Source organism: Homarus americanus, unplaced genomic scaffold (assembly GCF_018991925.1).
Source record: "Homarus americanus isolate GMGI-L3 unplaced genomic scaffold, GMGI_Hamer_2.0 scaffold32583, whole genome shotgun sequence".
Taxonomy (NCBI): domain Eukaryota; kingdom Metazoa; phylum Arthropoda; class Malacostraca; order Decapoda; family Nephropidae; genus Homarus; species Homarus americanus.
In genome coordinates, this window is record NW_024713129.1 from 19,731,608 (window position 1) to 19,758,126 (window position 26,519).

Genomic DNA, 26,519 nt, shown 5'->3' on the forward strand with positions numbered 1-26,519 from the left:
GAAGGTTAAAACCCTAAATTATCCAAAGACAAAACGTTTATCTACTTGAAATGATTTATAATTAAAACTAAACCAGGTAAAACAAGATCAAATAAAAGAGGTACACAAACTAAAACGAGTTAAACGCAAAAGTTAGGATAGGTTAGGTTAGGTTAGGTTAGACTAGACTAGGTTCGGTTTAGTTATGATTACTCAGTTCATTAGATTAAGTTAGGTTAATTAGCTAGGTCAGGTCAAGTATCTTCCTAGTTCTTAAGTACCCGATATCATTACGTTATCCTGTGCCATATAACGTAATAAATGTTCTGATATCTTATAGTGTTATCCTGTGCCAACTCTACTGGATACACTTCGTTCTGCATTCTTGGCGGGACACAAGAAAAAGAATTTGTTTACGAATGACAAGAAAATCGGAATATGAAAACGAACGAAGCGTAGCAGTAGTTGAAGTGATTTCTGGGTCCTGTCAGAGCCAGAGGCAAATGACTGGAAAAAGAGAGGAGAGAGGGTTGGGGGGGGGTGGAGCCAGGTGAGAGAAAGAAGGAGAGTCGAAGGAAGTGAGACGTAACGAGAGTTTTACGAGAATAAGAGTCGTGGAGGGAGGAGGCCAAGAGATGAAGAGGAAGGGGGGGGGGGAGGGAGGAAGTATGTAAGAATGTAAAGAACGAAAGAAAGAAGAAGACATATAAAATAATAAGAAAAAGAAGACAATAAAAGGAAGAAAAATAAATAAGAAGAAAAGGAAAGAAGATAAATCAGGAAGAGAAAAAAAGAAGGAAAAGAATAAACGAACAATTACAAAAGATAATGTTAAGGAACAGAAAACGAAACCAAAGAAAACGAGTAACAACCACAAGAAGAAATATAAGAGGAAAGGAAGGCAGGAGAGGAAGAAGAAATAGGAAATAGAAGAAGAAATATGGGAGGAAGACACGAATAAATGGCTATCATATGTCATTCCTCGAAAACTAAAACGTAAAATATAGTTGAAATATACCAGGAAGCTCTAGATATATGATCAATATAACAAAGGGAGAATATAGCATTACTGCTCCTATAGTTCAACCAGGAATAATGATGCTGATTTCTTTTTACCTAAGTTGGCCCTTAAATAGTGGCTTATTTTTTCGTTTTCTATTTTTTCATCTATTTTTTAGGTGTTTTTATTTATTGTTGTTGTTTTTTATTTATTATTGTTGGGTTTTATTATTATTATTATTATTATTATTATTATTATTATTATTATTATTATTATTATTATTATTATTATTATTATTATTATTATTATTATTATTATTATTCCTGGACAATATGCAGTAATACCATTGTAAAATCACACCGTAATTCCGCCAAGAGAGAAAGAGAAAGAGATGTGTGTCTCTTTTTCTCACCATTACTCATTGTCACCATAACTATCTTCTTGAGAGAGAGAGAGTATAAGTGTTTCACTGTCTCCCAATACCCCCGTAACACTATACTCTTTTAACACTGTATCTGTATTGTGTCATCATTGTAACACACGATTACAGGTGTACTAATTATCACATCTCTTTCTACAGGTAAACTGGTGCCCTTCGTGGAGTACTGTGTGTGTCATGCCTCAGTGCTCACCATCTTGGTCATCAGCTTCGAACGCTACTACGCCATCTGTCGACCTTTGCGTGCCTCCTACACCTGCACTAAGATGAGGGCCTGCACCTGTATCCTCACCATCTGGGCCGCAGCTGTCATGCTGTCTTGGTGAGCAGTGGTAACACCTGTTATTGCGGGGCAATAGTGGTGACACCTGTTATTGCGGGGCAGTAGTGGTGACACCTGTTATTATGGGGCAGTAGTGGTGACACCTCTTATTGCGGGGCAGTAGTGGTGACACCTGTTATTGCGGGGCAGTAGTGGTGACACCTGTTATTATGGGGCAGTGGTGATAGTGTTTATTACGGTGGTTGAGAGGGGGCTAGAAAAGGTGCCCTAAACATTGTCTTCTTACAACATTTCTCCTGATTGGTCAACAATTTAGGTCATTTTCAATGTAGTCGAAAACCGTCACAACGGATCAAAACAAAGTATGCACCATCTTATGGTCGCTGCATGGAATGTCAGGAAAACTCCCACACTAGAAGTTGTCCTCCACACGTGTAACATTTGCCCCCCAAAACCGGTCCCCCTTATCGGCATCTCGAGCCACATGAGAACTCATAAGCGAAGGTAACACTACTAAAACATGATATAATTCTGTCCCCGCTGGATGATAGGCATATGCTATTCTGAGTGACAGCAAAGTAGTAACAGTAGTGTGGAGGGCTAGTGGTTGTAGTTGCTTCAGTATGTGGAGGAGTGGTGACAGGTATAGTGTTATTGTATTGAGTAATTGGGTAGTTGTCTAGCGGAGAGAGAGCTGTCCATTGTAATTAAGTCTAATTAGTGTAATTTGAGATAATTGCTCTACTGGCGTATGTACAGTCTCGTTCAAGATTCTTCAAACACTGCTGGAGATAGCTGGCAACTCAAGGCCGTTTGTTTACTATAGTACGTAGTATAATATAATACGAAACAACAAAACCCAACCATTAATTAAGCAACTGGGAACTAAGTAACCAATCACCGATAACCTTTTACATTCATTCATAATTTTTACTACGTACTTTAGTAAACAAACGGCCTTGAGTTGCCAGCTGTCTCCAGCAGTGTTTGAAGAATCTTGAACGAGACTGTACATTATGCATAATGTTACCTGTTGTAATAAATATATTTTTGATGTTTGCTGTAAGAATATTACTTGATAGAACAGAATCATTCTTCATATTTATTTCTTACGTTTTCCTCTTCTTAATTTTCCTCGTTTCTTCTTTTCTTCGTATTCTTAATTTTCTTCTTCTTTTCTTACCATTGATATTTTCGATATTGTTATTTTTCTCATGAAGGCAATTTTATTATTATTATTTTTATTATTATTATTATTATTATTATTATTATTATTATTATTACCTTCCATCTCAACTACCCCTCCAATTACCAGTAAACCATCTCTCTTGGCCAAGTATTATTAATTACCTGGGTTTGGTCATCAGTGGTGCACAGTACATGATGTTGTTAAGGGGTAACCTGGCTAATTAATTTTCCACACAGCGCTCGCGTTATCCTTGTGTTTCTTACGGGATTAGACACCCTAGTTTATTTCATCTCAAGATTAAACACTCCAGCTTATTTCACCTGAAGAATAGACACTTCAGCTTATTTCACCTATTGATTAGACACCTCCAGCTTATTTCATCTGAAGATTAGACACCCCAGTTTATTTCTCCTTAGGATTAGATGCTCCAGCTTATTTTACCCGAAAAATAATGTATCCAGCTAATTTTTTTAATTGAATGGATAAAAAGGTCACAGGATAACATTGATGTCGCCACTACCAAAGGTCAAAGGTCAAGATTAAGTGAACTATGGGTGAGAGAGACCATAGACTAATGCATATATCGTCAGTGATAAACCTTCAACACTGTGTTCTTCTCTCTGATCATTGACTCATTCTCTCATACTCGAACCTTTACTTTTTAATAATAATCTGATCTCTTTTTTTTATTTTCTTCTTTCATATAATCTCGAAAAATTAATATAAAAATCTGTTTACATTTTATTTTGGATATTAAAGAACATCAGCTGGTCATTACGTACATAACTTATTTTTTCCTGGAAAATAATGAACTTTGGTACGAAATATATTGAAAGTTTTAATTGCATATTTGCTGGAATTTTTTTAATTTTGGAAGAAGTTTTTTCCAATTTTGACAAGAATTTCCGAATAACATGAATATGAGGTACATTTTGGACACTACCGAGAGAGAGAGAGAGAGAGAGAGAGAGAGAGAGAGAGAGAGAGAGATAATAGAGTACAATAAACTCTAGATGTGTGAAATGGTTAAAACTATGCATGTTATATATCTCACACCACATCTCTCTGAACCTTCTTGTTACCATCACCGAGTTTCATGGTGAAAGTTTAAACCGTTTGTCGGATACTGTGTAATTAAGACACACACACACACACACACACACACACACACACACACACACACACACACACACACTACCACCAGCCTTCACCCTCACCTCTACTCTCAACTCCATTCATCAACTCTTACAACACGGTGATCTGACTGAAGATTCCCAATGGTTCTTAGGTTAATATTTCCCCTGAAGTAGTGATGTGGGAACTCTTCTAGATGGCTCACTAAAGTTCCGTTTCAAAATTGGATTCTCAGAGGATTGTGAGTTCATTGTTCCTCCTTTAATAATTATAGATGGGTATTGTCAGCTACACAATACTCTTCAAAATACGTCCATCGGAATGTGATTTCACCTGATTTGCTTAACATTTGGTGGGAGCAAGTGGCTATTATTTGGTGTAATATGAATATGAATTTTATTTAGTCACCATACTCAAGGGGTTAAGTCACCATACTCAAGGGGTTAAGTCACCATACTCAAGGGGTTAAGTCACCATACTCAAGGGGTTATCATACAACGGGTTGAGTTGTCATGCTCAAGGGGTTAAATCACCACACTCAAAGGGTTAAGTTGTCATGCTCAACTGGTTAAGTCACCATACTCAAGGGATTATGTCACCATACTCAAGGGGTTAAGTCACCATACTCAGGGGGTTAAGTCACCATACTCAACGGTTAAAATCATCGTATTCAAGGCTTTAAGGCTTTAAGTCATCATACTCAAGAGGTAAGATCATCGTATTCAATAGTTTAAGTCATCTTTCGCAAGGGTTAACTCATCTTATACGATGGATTAAGTCATCGTTCTCAAGGGGGTAAGGATTCAGAAGGTAATTTTCGACAGAGTGTTCAGGAAGGAAGTGAATGAAGAGGAAGTTTAATGGTCGTTTTATACTGAACCGTAACTCTGCTGGAACCTATATAAGAGTTTAAGGGTTATCAGGGGTTTAGTGTGTGTGTGTGTGTGTGTGTGTGTGTGTGTGTGTGTGTGTGTGTGTGTGTGTGTGTGTGTGTGTGTGTGTGTGTGTGTGTTTTAAGTAAATGTTTATAGCTTACCAATATTAAGTTGATGGTAAAGAAATGGATCCAATAGTCATAGCTAAGCTTTCGGTGCACGAGGAAGCAGCGTGGATGAAGACAGAGAGAATATTGACCTCCATGGGAAAGTGACCCATGAATCAGTTTCCTATTACTTCCCTATGGACAACTGACCTCCAAGAATAAATGCAGACTCGTATTTGTTCCTCATCCACAATATATAAGAAAGAGACAGACTATACACTACATTTTGACAACGATGACAATCTTATAATTTACTTTTCATTTACTTATGCGTACGTACAAATATGCATGGAAGCACACAATTTAATCGCAATCAGAAACACTAACTTAATCTTGCTAATGGAATGTGAACATTCTATAAATTTAGAGAGGAAATGTATGTACACCTGAAATATATATATATATATATATATATATATATATATATATATATATATATATATATATATATATATATATATATATATATATATATATATATATATATATATATATATATATATATATATTATACAACCTATCTAAGTGAATGGGAAAAGGTCATTTTTTCCGTAAGGGTTTCAAATTTCGATTCCATTGAGTGAGATTTCTATATGACACCGGCACTGCACTCGACCACCTTCACTCACCAATTAGTAAATTAAGGTACCCATTTACAGCTGAGTGAACTGGAAATGCAACTGGAACGAACCAGCGACCTTTAGGACAAAAGGCGAGTGCAGTATCCACTTAGCCTCCACATTCCTATGTTTAAGTTAGCATAACATTAATATTTAGACCGAGACTCGCTGTTAACGTCTTCACACACACACACACACACACAGTAAGTCATTGCATAATTCAACTACAAAGTGGAAAAAAAATATTGGAGGTACTTTATGACCCGTAGCTAGAGACCTCCGCTCTCTCTGGTCCGCTAATTAACCTTTGACCTGATTACGCTTCAGTAATGACCTAAGTTTTCGCATCAGTACACTGCAAGAGTCCCCCAGTACCCCTCCACCTAACATATGACTTTGTTGAGTGAGGGAGATTGTCCATTTTGTGGTGGTGCTGTGGTGAAGGGTGTGGTGTTGCTAATGGTGTGGTGTGGTAAAGGGTGTGGTTTAGTGAAGGATGTGATGTGATGTGGTGAAGGGTGTGGTGTATTGAAAGGATGTGATGTGGTGTGGTGAAGGGTGTGGTGTTGCTAATGGTGTGGTGTGGTAAAGGGTGTGGTTTAGTGAAGGATGTGGATGTGGTGTGAAGGGTGTGGTGTATTGAAAGGATGTGATGTGGTGTGGTGAAGGGTGTGGTGTTGCTGTGGTGTGGGGTGTGGTGTTGCTAATGGTGTGGTGTGGTAAAGGGTGTGGTTTAGTGAAGGATGTGATGTGATGTGGTGAAGGGTGTGGTGTATTGAAAGGATGTGATGTGGTGTGGTGAAGGGTGTGGTGTATTGAATGGTGTGATATGGTGAAGGGTGTGATATGGTGTGGTGAAGTGTGACTCTACCACACCACACCACAAACAATGAGTCAAGTAGGGTACGCTTTCCCAGTCATTATTCACACTCAACTACTCACTCGGGGATCTTGCAAACAATCATTAGCTCGTTAACAACCCTCGTAACACCACAGCCAACAGGTTATTTGCATTCAGAGCACCACGAGATTTTGTGAGTTCCCGGATTGACTGTTGGGGCAGAAGTGGATGGTGGGTGGATGGACGGTTGGATGATTGGATGGGTGGATGGATGATTGGACGGGTAGATGGATGATGGGTGGGTGGACGGTTGGATGATTGGACGGGTGGATGGATGATGGGATGGATCGATTGATGAATGAATGATTGGATGAAAGAATGGATGAATAGTAAAGAGATGCTGGGCAGATGAATGGACTGTGAGTGGATGGATGGATGGATGATTGGATAAATAAATACAAGATAGATAGAGCATGGTAGACTGTTGGATGATTGTATGGATGAATGGACAGTAGATGGGTGGGTGGATGAATGGCTGGGTTTAAAAATATAACTTCATATTCTGATTTCAATAAAAAAAAAATCTGCGACATAATAATACGAATCCCTACTTGGTAATTAATTTCGAAACACAAATGACTGACTAATCATTACATAAATGACTCGCCAATCAATACACAAATGACTCCCAATGATACACAAATGATTCTCTAATTAATACACAAATGATTCGCCAATCGATACACAAATGACTAGCTAATCGTGACACAAATGACTCGCTAATCAATACACAAATGAATCGCTAATCGTTACACAAATGACTCACTAATCGTTACACAAATGACTCGCTAATCAATACACAAATGATTCGCCAATCAATACAAATGATTCGCTAATTAATACACAAATGACTCGCTATTCGTTACACAAATGACTCGCCAATCAATACGCAAATAACTTGTTAATCGATGCACAAATTGACTCGCTAATCGTTACACAATTGACTCGCTAATCGTTACACAATTGACTCGCTAATCGATAAACAAATGACTCGCTAATCGTTACACAATTGACTCGCTAATCGTTACACAAATGACTCGCTAATCGTTACACAAATTGACTCGCTAATCGTTACACAAATGACTCGCTAATCGTTACACAAATTGACTCGCTAATCGTTACACAAATAACTCGCTAATCAACACAATCAAAGAGGCTAAAATCTGATCCAATCCTTAATACTCATTTCCGAAAATCAGTTGACATAAACGTTTCGCCAAACTAATTAACAAATACTTAACACGTGTTTACCTTTTGATAAGTAATTAAGACATAGTTACAAGTCATTCAGTACAGGTGAACGTGTTGACTTACAGGTAAACGTTCAATTAGGTCACGACCAGTTCAATTAAATGATCCTTTGAACGGCAGAAAGAGGTTATCATCCGGAAGCTTTGATGTAAGCTTCCTCCTGGGGAACAACTCGAAATGGAGTTTTTTTTTTGCGGGGGGGGGGACCATATGACCTCAAAAGCTTAGTTCAGTTTGGGTCACATTCTCAACCAGGTGTGAAAAGTGAGGTTAGTTGTTATTGTATGGGGAAATAAGGTCAGGTTGAAGTCAGTTAAGGTTGTATTTGGGTTAAGTGATGTCATAAGGGTTATTTGAGGTCAGATTGAAGTCAGTTAAGGTTGTTTTGGGTTAAGTGACGCCATAAGAGTTAGTTGAGGTCAGGTTTGGATTATGTGACGTCAAATGGACTAGTTGATGTTAGTTAAGGTCAGAAAAAGCGGATGACGTCATAGTATTAGATGAGGTCAAATCTAGGTCATATAAAGTCAAACCTGAATCACGTGAATTCAGATCTAGGTCAGGTGTTTTTTTTACATAGGTTAAGTGATGTCACGCAAAATCTGAGAGCAGGTTGGAATTTCAATAATTTGCCTTCATTAATGATGTCAGTAAGCTACACTGTAAACATGGCGACCAATATGGCGTCGAAATTGTCCAGTGACTATAGTAGCATAAACTTTGGTGTTCCTTTGAGAATCGATATATGGAATTAATAATATTCTGTACGTATCTATAATTATAATTGAATCTCATTATAATTTTGACATCATTTAGGACTAGTAAATGCTGTTTTATCGTAAGTGAGTCAGTTCGATGCACCATTTTACATCCACTTCCTATGAAAATTTAACAAAAGTACCTTTGAAAATCCATCTTTGTATCGTAGTTTTAATTGATCTGTTAAATTATTCGAACCATAGGAAAATATAGTGTATATAAAGGAGATTTTCAGTTACGGTAATAATTTGTGTTAAGAGTTTTAAAGAATGTATGTCTAATTGCATTTATGTTTATCTGTTTAATTTCACGTGTGTCTGTCAAATTCTGTCTTCCGTCTTGTTTGTCTTTTTCTCGGTTTGTTTAACTGTCTGTCTGTCATCTGTCTGTATGTCTGTCTGTCTATATTTGCGTCTTTAAATGTTTGACTGCATATTATTCTATCTGTCTAACTGCCGACTGTACAGGTATTTATCTATTGTTCTACCCATTTTACTGTCTGCCTGCCTACTATTTTGTTTGTCTGTCTGCCCGTCTATCACTCCGTCTGTCCACCCTCTGTCTGTTTTTGTCTATGTTTATGGCTATTTAATTATCTGTCTATTGTACAATATGAGACAATCTGTATGTCTATTTCCTCTTCTGTTAGTCTGGGTTTTTTTTTCTGTCAACTTGTCTATCTGTCTATTACCTGTCTCTTTTTATCCTTTCTTTCTATTTTTTGTCAGTCGTTTTCCTATATATTATGTATCTGTCTGCCTGTCTGTCTGTCTGTCTGTCTGTCTATCTTCCTGCGTCTATCATTCTGTCTTTATCTCTCTCTGTATTTCTGTTGATGTTTCTGTTTGTCTTTCTCCTTCTTTCGTTGTATTAATTTTTGTCTCTGTCTTCTTGTCTGTCTGTTTCCCTGTTTTCATTTGGTGTAGATCTCTCTCTCTCTCTCTCTCTCTCTCTCTCTCTCTCTCTCTCTCTCTCTCTCTCTCTCTCTCTCTCTCTCTCTCTCTCTCTCTCTCTCTCTCTCGCTCTCTCTCTCTCTCTCTCTCTCTCTCTCTCTCTCTCTTGATATCAGAGAAAACAAACCGGGAGAACAGGCAGGTCAAATCACTGGTCCGGATATACCTGGAGAATGAATTCGTGTTTACATATCCTTAGTGTATCTTGCGTTCGTCAGCGGAGTATCGGATTCACTCTCACGAACACCCTGACTCTGAATCCGGATTTGAGCCTTACTAAAGAATGGAGGGTGACAATTAGAATGATCTATATTCACATAATTACTAGAATATATTTCACACAAGTTACAAATATATAAATATTTTTCACATTTCGTATTAAACTACACATTGATAATACCGGGTAGATAGATAGATAGATAGATAGATAGATAGATAGATAGAGAGAAAGAGAGAGAGAGAGAAAGAGAGTGAGAGAGTTACTCGATCTTCACAGCCAATTAGGTAGGAGCGAGGCAGCCAGCTAGACACACTTCATTCCCATTCCAGATGTCTCGTTCCAGTTTGTGATTCCTATTCCCACTTCCCTGCTCCAGTTTCTAATTCCCATTCCAGGTTACCAATTGCAGTTCCTGGTATATTATTTTGTTCTGGTGTTTCCTGTTGTTGTTTTTCTTTTGTTGTTTTATTGTGTTTGTTATCATTGAATAGATTAGAATGATAATTACACACACACACACACACACACACACACACACACACACACACACACACACACACACACACACACACACACACACACACACACACACACACACACACACTTTACTGAAGCCATATGATATATTATCAATTTATCTCTCTCTCCCTCTCCATTTTGTCTCATTTCCTCTCTTTCAACATCTCTGTGTCTTTCATTTAACCCCTTTATTCCCTCTCTTATTCCATTCAATCTATCTGTCGTTCTTACATCTACAGTTACGACAAAATAATAATAACTCAACACACTAACATTTTCCGGGTATACAAGAACAGATGCTTAAACATAGTGGGAATAAAATATTGTGTTGACCACATGAGTATGATACCTGAGCCGACCACACTGGTTAATGGGCAAGAGGGAGCTGGAAATAGTGTAGCCTCTTGGACTTACAATATTTCATCATGAGGGAACAAAGACTGTTGTGAGTCATGTGAAATATATAATGTTAATAAGTCTGGCACCTTGAGAGAGAGAGAGAGAGAGGGAGGGGGAGAGAGGGGTGTTCATGAGTATATGACTGTGTGTGTGTGTTAAAATAAGTAAGTGGACAAAAAGACTAACAATTACACATTGAATTATTACCCTCACATAAATAAGGATGACTACTACTACTACTACTACTACTGCTACTTTTTTTTTTAACGTGGCCTCCAGCCTCCCCCAATAGCCACACCTTCGCCACCATTTTATTACCTTAATATTAAGTGTCCTAATACATAAGTAGCTATCCTAGCTGTGTTGAATTAGTTGAACCGCAGGTCAATGCGGCATTCAGTGACTGTAGCCTCATCGTCAATATCTGCAGCTGTTGTCGGCATTGGGGCAGAAGCTCTCGTTCCCCTGAGGGAGAGCAGAGCCGACCGAAGGAGAGAGAAAGACAGTCGACATCTCATCCAGGCTGTAACATAACTTCTGGGCTGCTGCTTCTGTTCGGAGATCACCTCCGCGAGTCTGGCATAGAAACATCCCACCAGAGGTTGTGAACACTAAAGGAGTGAAGCTGCCTTGATCAACGTTCTGAATTCTCTCCTCGTACGCCCTTATCTTGTCGTTCTCGTTCCTACTGTGTGCAGCACCTAGAGCTAAGCTACTACTACTGCTACTACTACTTTGCTGTCACTCAGAAACGAGTATGACGATCATCCAGCTATAATACGATGATATGAGTTACTAGGGATGACACCTTCATTGGTGAGTTTTGAGATGACTAAAGAGGCCGATACGGGACCGACGGAGTTGTTCACAGACGTTGCACATGTGGAGGGCTACATCTAGTGCGGGAGAGGCGATGGCAGCGTCTTCCCGGCGTTGGCGCTTGTCTGCCTCGGTTTGCAGTCGGGCTAACTCGAAAGTATCGACACCTTGTGTGGTGCTCCTCCAAGCGTTATGCTGTGGAGTAATCATCTCCCTGGTGAAGGGGTCGATTTGGCACTTTTTCAGGTGTGTCTTAAAACTATCCTTATATATTTTCAGTTGCATCTCTGGTGTTACGTTTACTATTCGTTAGAGTCACTGTAAAGTCGTTGCTTTGGCAGTCTACTGTCGTCCATGCGGGTAACATAGCCAGTACAGCGTAGTTGTTCATGGATAATGGTAGCCTTGATGCTCCTACAGTTGGTGTCAGCAAGATTACTGGCATTTGTTCTCTTGTCTTCCCAGCGAACTCTGAGGATGGAACATAGACTACGTTGGTGAAAGTTTTCAAGTGCCTTGAGGTGCTTCCTGTAAGTGACCAATGTCTCGCTGCCATATTGCAGGATGGGGAGGACCACTGCTCGATATACGTGTAACTTTGCAGATAATTTCAGCTCCATTCAGCTGAAGACACGGTTTCGGAGTCTGCCGAAGGCTTCAGATGCACATCTGATCCGGTGTTGAATCTCTTCATCGATGTCCACGGTGGTAAACAGGCGGGAGCCGAGATACTGAAAGTGGGTAACATTAGAGAGGGTAGTACCGTTAAGATAGATGGATGGTGGAAGTGTGTCTGAACCAGAGGCAGGTTGAAAGAGAATCCGAGTTTTACGTACATTCACCATCAAGGCCAAAGTGTACATACGCATCTGCGTAGGTGTTCAGGATCTCCTGTAGGTCGTGTTCAGTGTGAGCAACAAGGGTGAGGTTGTTTGCATATTGAAGATCAGTAATGGAAGCAGCCGACACCTTTGTTCCTGCCTGGAGTCGTCTTATGTTGAAAAGATCCTTCATGCGGTACCCTATGTCCACCCTGCAGTCTAAATTGGCATATGGCACGAGTATGGAAGGCAGCCAAGAAAATGGAAAAGAGAGTTGGCGCCAGTACACACCCTTGTTAAACCCCCGTTTGGATGGGGAAGAACTCAGACTGGGTGCCATTGTGCAGGACGCAGCCGTTCATGCCATCGTAGAGTTGCCTCACATTGGCGATGAATTTTTTGGGGAAGCCAAAACGCCTGAGGGTCCGCCAGAGGGCTTCCCCGTTTACCGAGTCGAAGGCCTTGGATAGGTCAATGAAAGCCATGTACAGGTCACGACGCTGTTCTCTGCACTTTTCCTGTATCTAGCGGGCAGCAAAGATCATGTCAGTGGTGCCACGTGATGGTCTAAAGCCACATTGAGATTCTGGAAGTTTTCCACCTCAGGAAGAAGTCTATTTTGGAGGACTCGGGCAATAATAATGCCAGCTACGGACAGCAGCGGGATCCCGCGGTAGTTGCCACAGTCTGACCGGTCTCCCTTGTTCCTATAAATTTTGACGATGGAGGCGTCTTTAAGAGCTTGGGGGATTTCCTTCCTTTCCCACATATTCTCCAGGAGAGAGTGGAGATGGCTGGTAAGCAGAGGTCCTCCTGCTTTCTATGGTTCTAGACAACTGCTCCCTAGACAACTGCCCCTATGGGACAACTGCCCCCCCCCCCCTGGACAATTGCCCCCCATTGCCAGTAAGTAACTGGCACAAAATATGGAACTAACCTAACTTTAACTTAACCTAACTTTAGCCTAGCTTAACCTAGCCTAACCAATCTTTAAATATTAAATATGACTGATCCACATTTTTTTCACCTAACCATGATTTTTTTATCATTTAGGGTTTACTCCCGTAGCCTTATACCTACCAAGGTTAATCCGCAGGGCAGCGGGGCAGTGATTGGTAGGCTCCAGGACGTGTACACATGCCAGTGGGCCTATGCGCGGTACCTCTGGGGCCCACTGTTAGTCCGAGATCCCTGCTGGTCTAGCCAGGGCCCACGAGGCACCCAGTTACCGTGTTTTGCCATGAGGAGGCACAGCAGGAGTCTTGATGGTGAAGAGGCTGTGTACTGGCAGGGAATGACTTATGCAAGTTGCTAACCTGTTCGTCACGTGGGCTGGCCAGCGGCGATAGCTGAAAGCGAGAAGGAGCAAGCAGTGCTTTCACCTTAACACTAACCTAATGCTGCCACACTAGACGCATTACACCACCCTGTACACACACTCACACACACACAGACACACACACACAGACACACACACACACACACACACACACACACACACACACACACACACAGACACACACACACACTATGTAATTGTTTGTATTTCTGTATAACTCAACATAATCCTATGACCTGAAATAATTTATTCAACTTTGGATAATCCGACAGTGATGAAATGAATTCTTCTCAACTTGGTAAATTATTTTATAAATGTGATTAATGATATTATATCTAGAGTTAATAAGATAGTGATTATTCAGCTGGTAATGTTGGCAAGGGAAGGGTCTATTATTATTATTATTATTATTATTATTATTATTATTATTATTATTATTATTATTATTATTATTATTATTATTATTATTATTATCGTCAATCTCCCCTGCCGAGTGGTCATCGAAATTATTAACTCCATAAGCTCAGTTTGGTGCAGCGAAAGCGTTTTTCATTGTCAGAGAGAGATACGCTTTCCACTATTATCTCTCTCTTTTTAATTTTCTTTATATCTCTGTAGTTCTTCTTAATTATCTATCCCTTTCTGAGTCATTCTCTTTATCTCTGTCCCCCATATTCTCTCTCTCTCTCTCTCTCTCTCTCTCTCTCTCTCTCTCTCTCTCTCTCTCTCTCTCTCTCTCTCTCTCTCTCTCTCTCTCTCTCTCTCTCTCTCTCTCTCTCTCTCTCTCCCGGGGGAACATATTACCAGTCCACCACCTTAATCACCATTTTACCAAGGCTCTTCAATAGGGGACCATTCAACCCCAGACAAACTAAATTGAATTAAATTGGGGGAGACAGATTAAATGCTTTAGAATGCGAGAGTGAATAAGAGAGATAGATGAATAGGTGCGAAAAGGAGAGATGGAAAAGAGAGGGAGGATGGGGTAGTTGGAGAAGGAAGGAGAGAAAGGGAGGTGAGGTGATAGGCGAGATAGAGAGGGAGAGTGGGTAGGTGGAGAAGGATGGAGAAGAGGAGAAAGGGAGGTTAGAGAGAGGGGGAGAATGAGATGGGTGAAGAAGGACTGATAAAGAGAGGAAAGGAGGTGAGGGAGATTGTGGGTCTGTGTAGAGGGAGGGAAAGTTGGTGGGTGAAGAGAGAGAGAGAGAAAAAGGGTGAAGAGGAAGAGGAGGGAGGTAAGAGAGTGTGGATGAACGGAGAGAGAGAGAGAGAGAGAGTGGTGAAGAGAGAGGGTGAAGAGGAAGAGGAGGGAGGCAAGAGAGTGTGGATGAACGGGGAGAGAGAGAGAGTGAGTGGTGAAGAGAGAGGGTGAAGAGGAAGAGGAGGGAGGTAGGAGAGTGTGGATGAACGGGAAGAGAGAGAGATTGAGATTCACGCACTAGCATCTAATCTCATTCTCATTCATTTTTATATTAATCTTCTTCTTCTTCTTCTTCTTCATAATAATAATATATTTTATTATTATTATTATTATTATTATTATTATTATTATTATTATTATTATTATTATTATTATTATTATTATTATTATTATTATTATTATTATTATGATGATGATGACAATTACTCACTAAGTCAGAGTCAGGGAACATGTTGACCTAACCCGCCACTATTGACGTCATACAAGGTTATCTCAAAGAGCCCAATGGAACCCAACCCAGATCATTTCCCTTCTGTCTGTGCCAGGTGTTTTGTGTATGTGTGTGTGTGTGTGTGTGTGTGTGTGTGTGTGTGTGTGTGTGTGTGTGTGTGTGTGTGAGCGAGGGCTGTAAATATATATGTATGTGCATGTGACAGATTCTATTAACTAGCTCACGAATCTGTCTATCATTTAAACCTTCCAGCGTTAATCATGTCAGCTACACCCTGTCATAATAACACACTCCATCACGCCCCTTACTGGCTGAGTTTATTATCGTCACTCTCCTTTTATGAAGATCGATATACTAGGACATACTATTGGATATACTGTGATATACTCAATACATTTTAACCATACTGTACCACCCCTTTAAGTTGACGATTGCATCATAACTCAGGGGTGATGAATGAGGATGGATCTTTACTGGGATATACAGCAGATAAACTCGTTAAACCATCATATCTCCCCTTTAGCCCCATGCTGGTGATGAGTCAACACAAGAGAGTGCCGTATGTAGATGGGAGTAAGGTGACCGTGTGCTTCACTAATCTGACCTCCTTCTGGGCTACCCTCTACATCAACCTCGTCACCGCCATCTTCTTCTTCGTCCCCCTCGTCCTCCTTATACTCCTCTACCTGGTCATCGGCAGGAGCCTCATGCAGGACTCAGCCTCAGCAGCTCTCCAGCACCGCAAGGTTGACCTCCCAAACATGAAGGCTCGCAGACAGGTCAGTAAAAGTGTCAAGTGGAGGAGAAGGGTTATGTGAGATTGTGTCAGGAAAGGTAAAAAAAAAAAAAGTTCAAGAAAGGTTAAATAAACCCCCCAAAATCAGGGAAGGTCAGGGAAGTTCACCAGATAATAGGGTAAATAAGAAAAACTCAAGATAGGTCATAGAAGGACACAGATATGTTATGCTGAGGTCACGGCACTGTCTCAGGTCAGGTAAAAATAAAATGGGTAATATTATGAATGGTGCATATTGACCCAAATTGATATAAGTAAATAACAATTTCAAGTCGGAAAGTGCAAAGGCAAGACGGGAGGCGTCGTAGAGGGTGATGTTATGACAAGAGGGGTCAGGTAAGGCCAGGGAAACTGTGGTTAATATGTGAAAGGTTAAAATTGGTTAGGAGTAACTATAAACAGCCCTCAACATGAAGGATTAAAGATGGGTATATTAGGTCAAGCTAGGGCAAGATGAAAGTAGAATTATATTAAAGAAGACGACAGGAAGCCTAGAAGACAGTTGTAAGTTAATAAAGGTCATAGTTGATCAGAAAGGTTAAATTGATCCACTGTAACGTAGAATTGTGCCAAACTAGGTCACAAAAAGTCGCAGGAAGCAGAGGAGTTTCAAAAGGTGAAAGTTGAATTGAAAGGTCAGTTTGGACCATAGAAGTATAGACTTATATTTAGAAATTTCAATATAGATGCTAGTGAAACTTAATAAATAGTCAAGAAGCCATTTTTTTCTCCCTAAACGAAGGTCAAATTAAGTCACAAGATGGAAAAGTTAGGTCACACAAGGTCACAGAGAAGTAGAGTTCGATCACACAAGGTCACAGAGAAGTAGAGTTAGGTCACACAAGGTCACACAGAAGTAGAGTTAGGTCACACAAGGTCACACAGTAGAGTTAGGTCACACAAGGAGGTAGAGCCAGGAAGCACAGACATTGGTGGTAAGTTACGAGAGATCAAAAGTGGAGAGAAAAAGTTAGATAAAGAAGAAATAAAGGTAGTGAACGAGACACAGAGAATCAGAAGTGACCAAAAGAGACTAAGAGAGAATTAAAAGAGATCGAGTAGTGTCAAAGAGGATCAGAGGAGTATAGAGAGAAATACACAGAAGACAATCAGTTGGAAGAGGATAGAGATAACTAGACATAGGAGAGAGAGAGAGAGAGAGAGAGAGAGAGAGAGAGAGAGAGGTGGCTGACTACATATGACTGGATACACGAAGAGATGCTCCTACGAATACAAATACATACGTACATACATGCATACATACATACATGCATACATACATACATTAGCTTCTTCCAAATATAAGGTAAACAGGATATATAAATCATTGTGTAGACTATAAAGGTATCCTGAATTATATACTTACACACTTTTATTATCAACACTTATTTACTTACACATTTATTATTATATTATACCTTAACGAGATAATGTTCTAAGTTAAGGTCGAGTCTTAGAGAAGTTTAGAAACCATTTGTTCGTCTGTTTCTGTATTTAGTGAAGATTATTATTATTATTATTATTATTATTATTATTATTATTATTAGTAGTAGTAGTAGTAGTAGTAGTAATAGTAGTAGTAGAAGTAGTTATTCTAGTGGTATGCCGCCAAAAAAATTATAATTAAAAAGTTATTCTAGTGGTGGTAGAAGATGTAGTAGAAGAAAAGTAGTTATTGTGGTGGAAGTAGTAATAGTAAAAAATCAGTGGTCATTGTAGTAAATTAGTAGTAGTAGTAGTAGAGTGGCAGAACAACCCTCAGTCTTGGATCAATGCTGATACCTTCCTCAAAAAGCGGCAGCCTAGTGCAAATTTCGCAATCTGAAGAATGAATGGTTGAAAAATAAAGCATGTGAAATGCAAAAACTTGCAGATCAATACAAGATGCGTGAAATTTTCAGTTTCGCTAAAACAATATATGGCCCAACTACTCCTGGCGTGGCCCCCCTCCACTCGTCCAACAACAACTCCCTAATTAAAGAAGAGGACGGCATCCATTAGAGCTGGAAAGAGCACTACCATTCGCTGCTCAATTGAAACACCGATGTGGATGTCCTGACCACCCAGCAGGTTCCTCAGCACCCAGAGCTGACCCACCTCAGTTATCCTCCATCCCTGGATGAGGTAGCTAATGCCATCAAGCAGATGAAAAACTACAAAGCCGCCGGACCTGATGGAATCCCAGCCGAAGTGTATAAAGCAGGAGGACCTGTGCTTACCAGCCGTCTCCACTCACTTCAGGAGTCAGTGGAGATGGCAGGTAAGCAGAGGTCATCCTGCTTTATTCACTTCGGCTGGGATTGTCAATATTTTTAAGAATAGGGGAGATCGGTCAGACTGTGGCAACTACAGGTACCGCTGGATCTCACTGCTCTCCATAGCTGGCAAGATTATTGCTCGAGTCCTTCTAAACAAACTTCTGGCCATTTTACCCGCATGGACGACAGTGAACTACTAAAGCAACTACTTTACAGTCACCTAACAAATGGTAAACGTAATGCTGGCGGACAACGGAAAAGTGTAAGGACAGTCCTAAGACAAATCTGAAAAAGTGCCAAATCGACCCCTTCACCTGGGAGACGATTACTACACACCGTAACGCTTGGAGGAGCACCGCACAAAAAGGTGTCAATACTTTCTAGTTAGCCCGACTGCATACCGAGGCAGTGCCAGCACTGGAAAGACGCTACCGCCGCCCCTGCCGCACTAGATGTAGCCCTCCACACGTGCAACATCTGTGGACGGCCCAGTCGATCCCGTACCGTCCTCTCGAGTCACCTCAAAGTTCATCAACGAAGGTGACATCTTTAATAACTCATATCATTGTATCATAGTTGGATGATCGTCATATTCGATTCCGAGTGACAGTAACGTAGTAGTAGTAATAGTTATAGTAGTAGTAGTAGAGCAGTAGTCAGAGGTGCTAACACAGAGCCACATGCGGCTTTTGCGGCATTCACTCATGGAGTCAAGCATCGCTGGAACTACCTGATGTGCGCTATCCCTGATATTGGTTCCCTCCTCCACCCTCTGGAAGAAACTATCAGCATCATTTTCATTCCCAAATTAGTGAAACACCCTCACTTAACGCCAGCAGAAAGATCACTCCTTGCACTACTACAGAGACTGGGAGGTATGGGATTGACCAATCCAGAGGAGATTGCTGCCACCGAACATCAAAACTCAGTTAAGCTCACGGCAGCACTTACGGACCACATAATAGCTCAGAACGCAACAGGGGAGGTGGATACCAGCGAAGTAAACAAGATTCGAAGGTCCATTACTACAGAACGACAGCACAGCCAAAGGGATAAGTTGCAGCAAGTGTTGTTGCAAGTACCAGAGAATTCGAAAAAAAAGTAGCTATAGCGCAGGAGGTGGGCGCCTCGATCTGGTTAACTACGTTACCGATAAGGGCAAATGGTTTCAGTCTCAATAGACAAGAATTTGCAGATGCCAATGCTCTAAGGTACAGAAGGCCAGTGGAAAGTTTGCCTTCCCAATGCGTGTGTGGCTCTTCCTATGACGCCGATCACTCCATGGTGTGCAAGATAGGGGGCTTCATATGCATGAGGCATGACGAAGTAAGGGATCTCACAGCAAATCTGTTGAAGGAAATCTGCCGTGATATCAGGGTAGAACCGACTCTCCTTCCATTGGACGGTGAGATTTTTCATCATAGGACTTCAAACACATCCAACGAAGGCCGTGTTAACGCCGGTGCTCGAGGATTCTGGACGTGGGGACAGCGAGCCTTCTTCGACATCAGGATCTTTGATCCCATGGCCGCATGTCACCTTAACTTAGCTCTCGATGCTGCACACAGGAGGAACGAGAACGACAAGATAAGGGCATACGGGGAGAGAATTCAGAACGTTGATCAAGGCAGCTTGACTCGTCTAGTGTTCACAACCTCTGGCGGGATGGGACCAAGTGCAAGATGTTTCTATGCCAGACTTGCAGAGGTGATCTCGTGATCGCCGAACAGAAGCAGCAGCCCAGAAGTTATGTTACAGCCTGGATGAGATGTTGACTGTCCTTCTCTCTCCTTCGATCGGCTTTGCTCTGCCTCAGGGGAACGAGAGCTTCAGCTCCAAAGCCTACAACAGCTGCAGATATTGACTATGAGGCTACAGTCACTGAATGCCGCACAGATCTGCGGCTCAACTAAGTCAACACAGCTAGGATAGCTACTCATGTATTAGGATATTTAATATTAAGGTAATAAAATGGCGGCGGAGGTGTGGCTGGTAGAGCAGTAGTAGTAGTATAAATAGTAAAAGCAATACTTATTGTAGTACTAGTAGTACTAGAAGAAGAAATATTATAAATAGTGATTATTGTAGCAGAAGTAGTAGTAGTAGTAGAAGAAATAGTAGTTATTCTAGTTGAAGTAGTAGTAGTACTAGAAATAGTAGGAAAACTGTTATGTAGTAGTAGTTATAGAAATATCAAGAAGTCGGGCAGGTGGGAAGCGATTTCTCATAACCAGTAAGGCTAGACAAATTGTGACACAGCCAGACCTCCGAGAACCGACGGGAGAGAGAGACTTAAGAATGAGAGAGATTTTGCCATCCAAGGACCCGGATCCTAGCTGAAAGGAGTGGATTTAGACTGGGAATCAATCTGGCTTACGTTGTGAATAATAAAATATGTGAGAAAAGAGATAGGAGTTATTTTGACTGGACTCTGACTGGACAATACTGGACTCTAACTACATATTGCCGGGCTCTATCTACACAATACCGGATTCTAATACAACTTCACAACACCGGACTGTAAACACGACTTAACAACACTGGACTGTAAACACGACTTAACAACACCGGACTGTAAACACTACTTCACAACACCGGACTATAAACTATGGATATATTAGAAGATTTTTAATATATGTTTAGCACTGACATGATCTTTAGTTTCTGGTTATGTTAAAATGTGTTTAAAACATTTCTTTTTTAAACTATTACATATAATATTTCTAGTCATCGTTATCTGTTAGTTCCAGTTCAACTTTTATCACCATCTTTCGCCTCTTTACCTCATTACTTTTCCTTATCGTCCTTCTCACTTTCTATCTTCGTTTTTTTCTGCACTGAGGGTGGTGGTGGGGATGGTGGTGATGGTGTGTGTAATTACCATCATCATCATTATCATCGTCATTACCCTTTCTCCCCTTTATATTTTTTAGTCCTTTTTATTGCTCCTTTTCATCTCCCTTCTTCGTAATTACCTGTCGTTGTCATCATCATCATCATCGTCTTCCTTCTTTTCTTTTAATCTTCACCAGCTTTTTGTATTTACCTGTTTTTTCTCTTCTACCTGGCTTATCGGTTTTGGCATCTCTCTTATTTCTTATCGGTTTCTTTCTCCTTCTTTAGTTTTCGTCTGTCTATTTAATTCTACGTCTCTTTTTCTATCAGAATAATTTCCTCCATTCTCGTTATCCCTCTTCTTATCTCCTCCTTTCGTCTCTATTTTCCTTCTTCTTCTTTTTGAATCTTGTCTCCCATTTTCAATATCAGTCTCATCTCTCACTTTCCTTGTTTATTATCAATCTCTTTCTCATTTTTTCTTTCATCTGCCACTTCCCATCTTTATTAGTTCTCTCTCTCTCTCTCTCTCTCATCTTTATTCTCGCTATCTTGCACATCCTATCATTGTAACCGTTTGGTTCTGTCTCCTCTCCCATATTTATCATCGGGTTCTCTCAACTCTCATTATTATTGTCACTCTTCCATCTGCGATCTTTATTATCGGTGTCTCTCTCACTTCCCATTTTTAAATATTTCTCATCTCCCATCTTTATTAAATTTCCCACTTCCCATCTTTATAATATTTCTCTCTCACCTCCCATCTTTATCATCTTTCTCATCTCCCATCTTTATTATCGTTGTTTCTCTCACTTCCCTCTTTCCGTCCATGATTACAGGTGGTGGTGATGTTGGCTACAGTGACGGTCTTCTTCTTCGTCAGCCTCTTCCCCTTCCGAGTCTTTACACTGTGGATCGTCTGGACGCCCGAGGAAGTGATCAAGACCCTCGGGGCACTACGCTATTACAGGTATGGGCGTGGGTGTAGTGTATGGAGGGGGTGTGTATGGGCGTGGGTGTGTGGGTGGGAAGGGGTATGGTGTATGGAGAGGGGTGTGGGTGTGGAGGTATTAAGTAAGGTGTTGTATGGAAGGGCGTGTGTGGGGATGGGAGTAAGGTTTTATATGGACGTGGGTGTAGTGTATAGAAGGGAATAATTTTGTGGGTGCAACGTGGAGGGAAGTGTGGGTGTAATGTGAAAGGTTTGTGGGCGTAGTTCTGGGGAGGAAATGTTGGTGTGGGTGTAGTATGGAGGAACGTGTGGGTGTAGTGTAAGGGGAATGTGGGTGTGGGTTTAGCATGGGGGACGTGTGATTAGATTGGGGGTAAGTGTGGGTGTGTGGCCTGTTGTAAGTCAGAAAGTGTGTGTGTGTGTGTGTGTGTGTGTGTGTGTGTGTGTGTGTGTGTGTGTGTGTGTGTGTGTGTGTGTGTGTGTGTGTGTGTGTGTGTGTGTGTGTGTGTGTGTGTGTGTGTGTGTGTGTGTGGTGTGGATGTGTATTGTGGGGTAGTAGCATGGTGTATAGTGGCACAGTAGATGCAGGGGCAGGATGTAGTGACCTATATATTTAAGTGTGATTGTGTAGTGTGGGTGGTGTATGGTGCGGGTACTGTGGGCGTGGGTGGTGTGTCGGGCGATCACTGTGGGCGTGGAGGTGTGTAGCCTGTGTATTGTGGGCGTGGTTGGTGTGGGCGTGTCTAGCCTCTGAGATGTATGAGAACGTAGCGGTGTGAACGTGTAGCGCGCGATCGTGTGTGTGTGTGTGTGTGTGTAAGATTATAAAACACTGGACTTCCATCCGGTTTGCAAAAAAATACATGTTAATCTTAGTATGCAACTCTATATAGCACTAGTTTATCTTGCACGAGGAATTGCAAGAATCACATTTGTGCTGTTGTTTCTTTAACTTAAATTTCATACATTGATTTTATATTTAATAATGTTACACTTTGCCATTGCACACTCACTGTCATACCTTCAACTTGTTATCTTTATCAGAACTTCTATAATATTGCTATATATAAATTCAACTCTATGCTTCCTTGTTATAATTTATTTCGATGATTAAAAAAAATTAGTTATTAATCATTGTTTGCTCTACTTAAATTTCTACTCTATATTTGACCTTTTTGAAAATAATGAAGGCTATTCTTGTAATATGTACTCTTGGTATCATCAGTGTATAATTATGTACTTTTGTTATCTTCCTCTTATATGTACGCTTGCTAACTTCCTTGTTATATGTACTCTTGTTATCTTCCTTGTAATATGTACTCTTGCTATCCTGCTTTCAACTTATTATATTGTCATCTCTCTTACAAAATATGGTCTATATTCATACATTCCCCCTTGCAACTTATAGGCTATAGTTTCGCAATATATAGCCCTCTATAAGGCTCCCTGTATGTTTTATATTGTGCTGGGTCCTCTCTCTCTCTCTCTCTCTCTCTCTCTCTCTCTCTCTCTCTCTCTCTCCTACAACATAGTAATAGTAATAAGGACGATATTTCTTGCCTTATGTATCACTGTGAACCATCCCATGAAGGTGTTTACCTCCTCTCCCCCTAACACTGTGTCTCCCTCCCTCTCCGACAGCATGTTGTACACTGCCCGGGTGATGCAGTTCGCCAACTCGGCCGTCAACCCCATCCTCTACAACCTGACGTCCACCAAGTTCCGGGAGGCCTTTCTCAAGCTGCTGAGTAACGACCGGCGACGACGACACTTGAGCCGCCAGTCCACCTTTAATACAACGGGGACCTCCATGTCGAACGGGCGTAGCGGCTCCTCACGGACAATCCCCACGGACTTAGGCTCCCTCAAGGACGCGACGTATCCTGCTAGGGTGGCTCTTGCAAAATGTGGCCGCCATGCTTCTTTCGACGACTTTCCAGCGCCTCGACCTAACATGGCGCGCTACGGTCGTCAGAGCAGCTTCGCGGGAACCTACTGTCTCCCCAACAGCACGAACAGTAACAGCAACAGCGTCGCCTGCAGCCGCCAGAACAGCCGGGCTGGAGAGAATGGGGTCCTGAGTCCTTTGGAGGCAAGAAGGTCAGTGGAGGGAGAGAAAAGGCACTCAGGAGAGGGCCGTCGACTGCTGGAAGGCGAGCGACAGTCGTCCTCGGCCTTCAACACTGACATGATCGAGGAGGAGAGAAGTTCCGGCGGTGTGTCCAGACTCGACAGCGTCAGGAGGGATCAACAGAACAAAATCGCAACAGAAATGGAGAAACTGCTGTCTGACGAATGCTTAAACACCGAGGCAGGCGACTCGAAAACCATGGCTGGAGCGCCAGGCGATGCCGTAAACGAGATGAACTTGAAACAAGGGACGGGTGAATGTAAAGTAGAAGTGGAGTTCCCCAGCAACAATGATGGTGTCACCTCACAGGACCCAGGAGAGAGGGGGACGACGGGGAAGCAAGATATAGCATCTTCATCCAAAGAGAACGGAGATAAAGATACAATCACTAATACGGATAATGGGAAAAGTGTTCAGTTTTGTGATGGGGTGAGTACAGAATTTAGTGTAGTGTGAGCGAGACTCCCACAACTTTTAGGGCATTACCTCTGGTCTCCACCATCTTGGTGATCTTCCTACGGGTTTTAAGATCTGGATGAGGAATTCACAAAACATCGTACGCTAAATATCCTTGAAAGCTGAAGATGTTAGAATATAACTAACTGGCTAACTTAAGCTAAATCACAAAACGAATAGATAAAACATATGAAAAATTACATAAAACTATTAAGTGAAACTCTTCCTAAACTAGATAAATTAAAGGTACAGAATCTATTGGAAAATATTCTGTACCATAAAACAAAACAAAAATGGTGTTAAGTTAACGTTTCTAGTAGAAACTCACTATAATTTTGAGACTTTCTAGATGTTATTTTTACGTATCTAGTTATGGTAGAGTCTTAGTATAAGTTTGCTGTTATTTTAGGATTTTAGTAAAGTGTTTTAGCCGAAGTTAGTCAGTTAGTTGCATTCTTACGTCTGCAGTTGTCAGGGATATTCCTTGTACCAACCTTTGAGAGCTTCGACCCTAAAATACTTCTCGTTGGTAGTAATCCAAAGTTGGTGGTCTAATTTATCAAGTTTATGTTCCTGTATTATTAATTATTAATTCTTATTATTATTATTAATTATTATTATTATTATTATTATTAATTATTATTATTATTAATTATTATTATTATTATTATTATTATTATTATTATTATTATTATTATTATTATTATTATTATTATTATCTCTGTGATCATAAGTCATTTCCTGGTTGTGTAATAGTATGTCTGTTGATCTCAAATATAGATGATATTCTGTATGTATATAAAACTAAATTTGTGTGATGGTGTTTACATATATTTAACTTTAAGAATACGGATGAATATCAATTTAGAATATTTTTTGCCTTCATATCTGAGTGAGTGTTTTCGTCCACACATATGTTTATATTTACGCCAAGACTCATCAATAAGTTTTCATGTTCACATTAAATTCATTCAATGTGTATTTATGTTTACATTACGTTAACACATGATTTTGTTTACACTTTCGTCAATACGTATCTCTGTTTACATCAGGTCTCGTTAACAAGTATGTGTTTTCATTAAGTGTCGTCACAAAGTATATATGTTAATATTATGCATCGTCAACATGTCTCTTTTTTTTGTAATTAAGTATCGTCAACACATGCCATTCTCTTACTGGTTGTGTGATGGGTGACGTATGTCTCTCTTATTGGATATTTGGTGTTTGACGTACCTCTCTCAATGGTTGTGTGGCGAATGACGTACCTCACTCTCATTGGTGACAAGGCACAGTGACGAGGCCACCTGCCGTCTTCATACCAAAAGTTGCTCCTCATCATCGTCTTAACTTTCCATTTAGTGCCATACAGTAAGGTTATAATCGTAAGGTAGAAACTGTGATTATAGTGTAAACGAAAAAAACAAACTCTTATTACTTCTTAATTAAAGTGATATCACATACCTGAATTAAGGAATAGACGGATCGTGTGAAAATTAAACACCCTCTTATATTTCACCTGATGATTGAACACTCGAACGCTAACCTAGTCTAACTTAACCTCACCCCTTCAGGTAGCGTTAGGGTGCATACTCATCAGGTGAAATAAAATGGGATGCGTAATTTTTACGTGATTCGAATAGATTAACTCACTTCGCACTAAGAAAAATAATTATAATTAGGTTTTATTTAATACTATTTCACAATGTCTATCTGACTGTTTATTCCCGTTTGCTCCCATGTACAGATCATAACAATACCTATATACTATGTTT

The 26,519-nt window shown here is 40.5% G+C and overlaps 1 protein-coding gene across 1 annotated transcript; it reads left to right on the forward strand.

The window, feature by feature from the left end:
- The first annotated feature begins 1,565 nt into the window (after positions 1–1,565).
- On the forward strand, positions 1,566–25,320 carry LOC121868977. Its single transcript, XM_042370014.1, has 4 exons — positions 1,566–1,740; positions 15,843–16,098; positions 22,048–22,178; positions 23,802–25,320. The coding sequence occupies exons 1-4, from the start codon at positions 1,685–1,687 to the stop codon at positions 24,745–24,747; spliced, it is 1,389 nt and encodes a 462-aa protein (XP_042225948.1). The 5' UTR covers positions 1,566–1,684; the 3' UTR covers positions 24,748–25,320.
- The last annotated feature ends 1,199 nt before the right edge of the window (positions 25,321–26,519 follow it).

Excerpts from the sequence above, each read along its gene's own strand:
- LOC121868977 (XM_042370014.1), top strand. The coding sequence starts at position 1,685 with ATGAGGGCCTGCACCTGTATCCTCACCATCTGGGCCGCAGCTGTCATG. Across the intron at positions 1,741-15,842 it reads GCAGCTGTCATGCTGTCTTG|CCCCATGCTGGTGATGAGTC; the intron begins GTGAGCAGTGGT and ends TCTCCCCTTTAG. Across the intron at positions 16,099-22,047 it reads ACATGAAGGCTCGCAGACAG|GTGGTGGTGATGTTGGCTAC; the intron begins GTCAGTAAAAGT and ends CCATGATTACAG.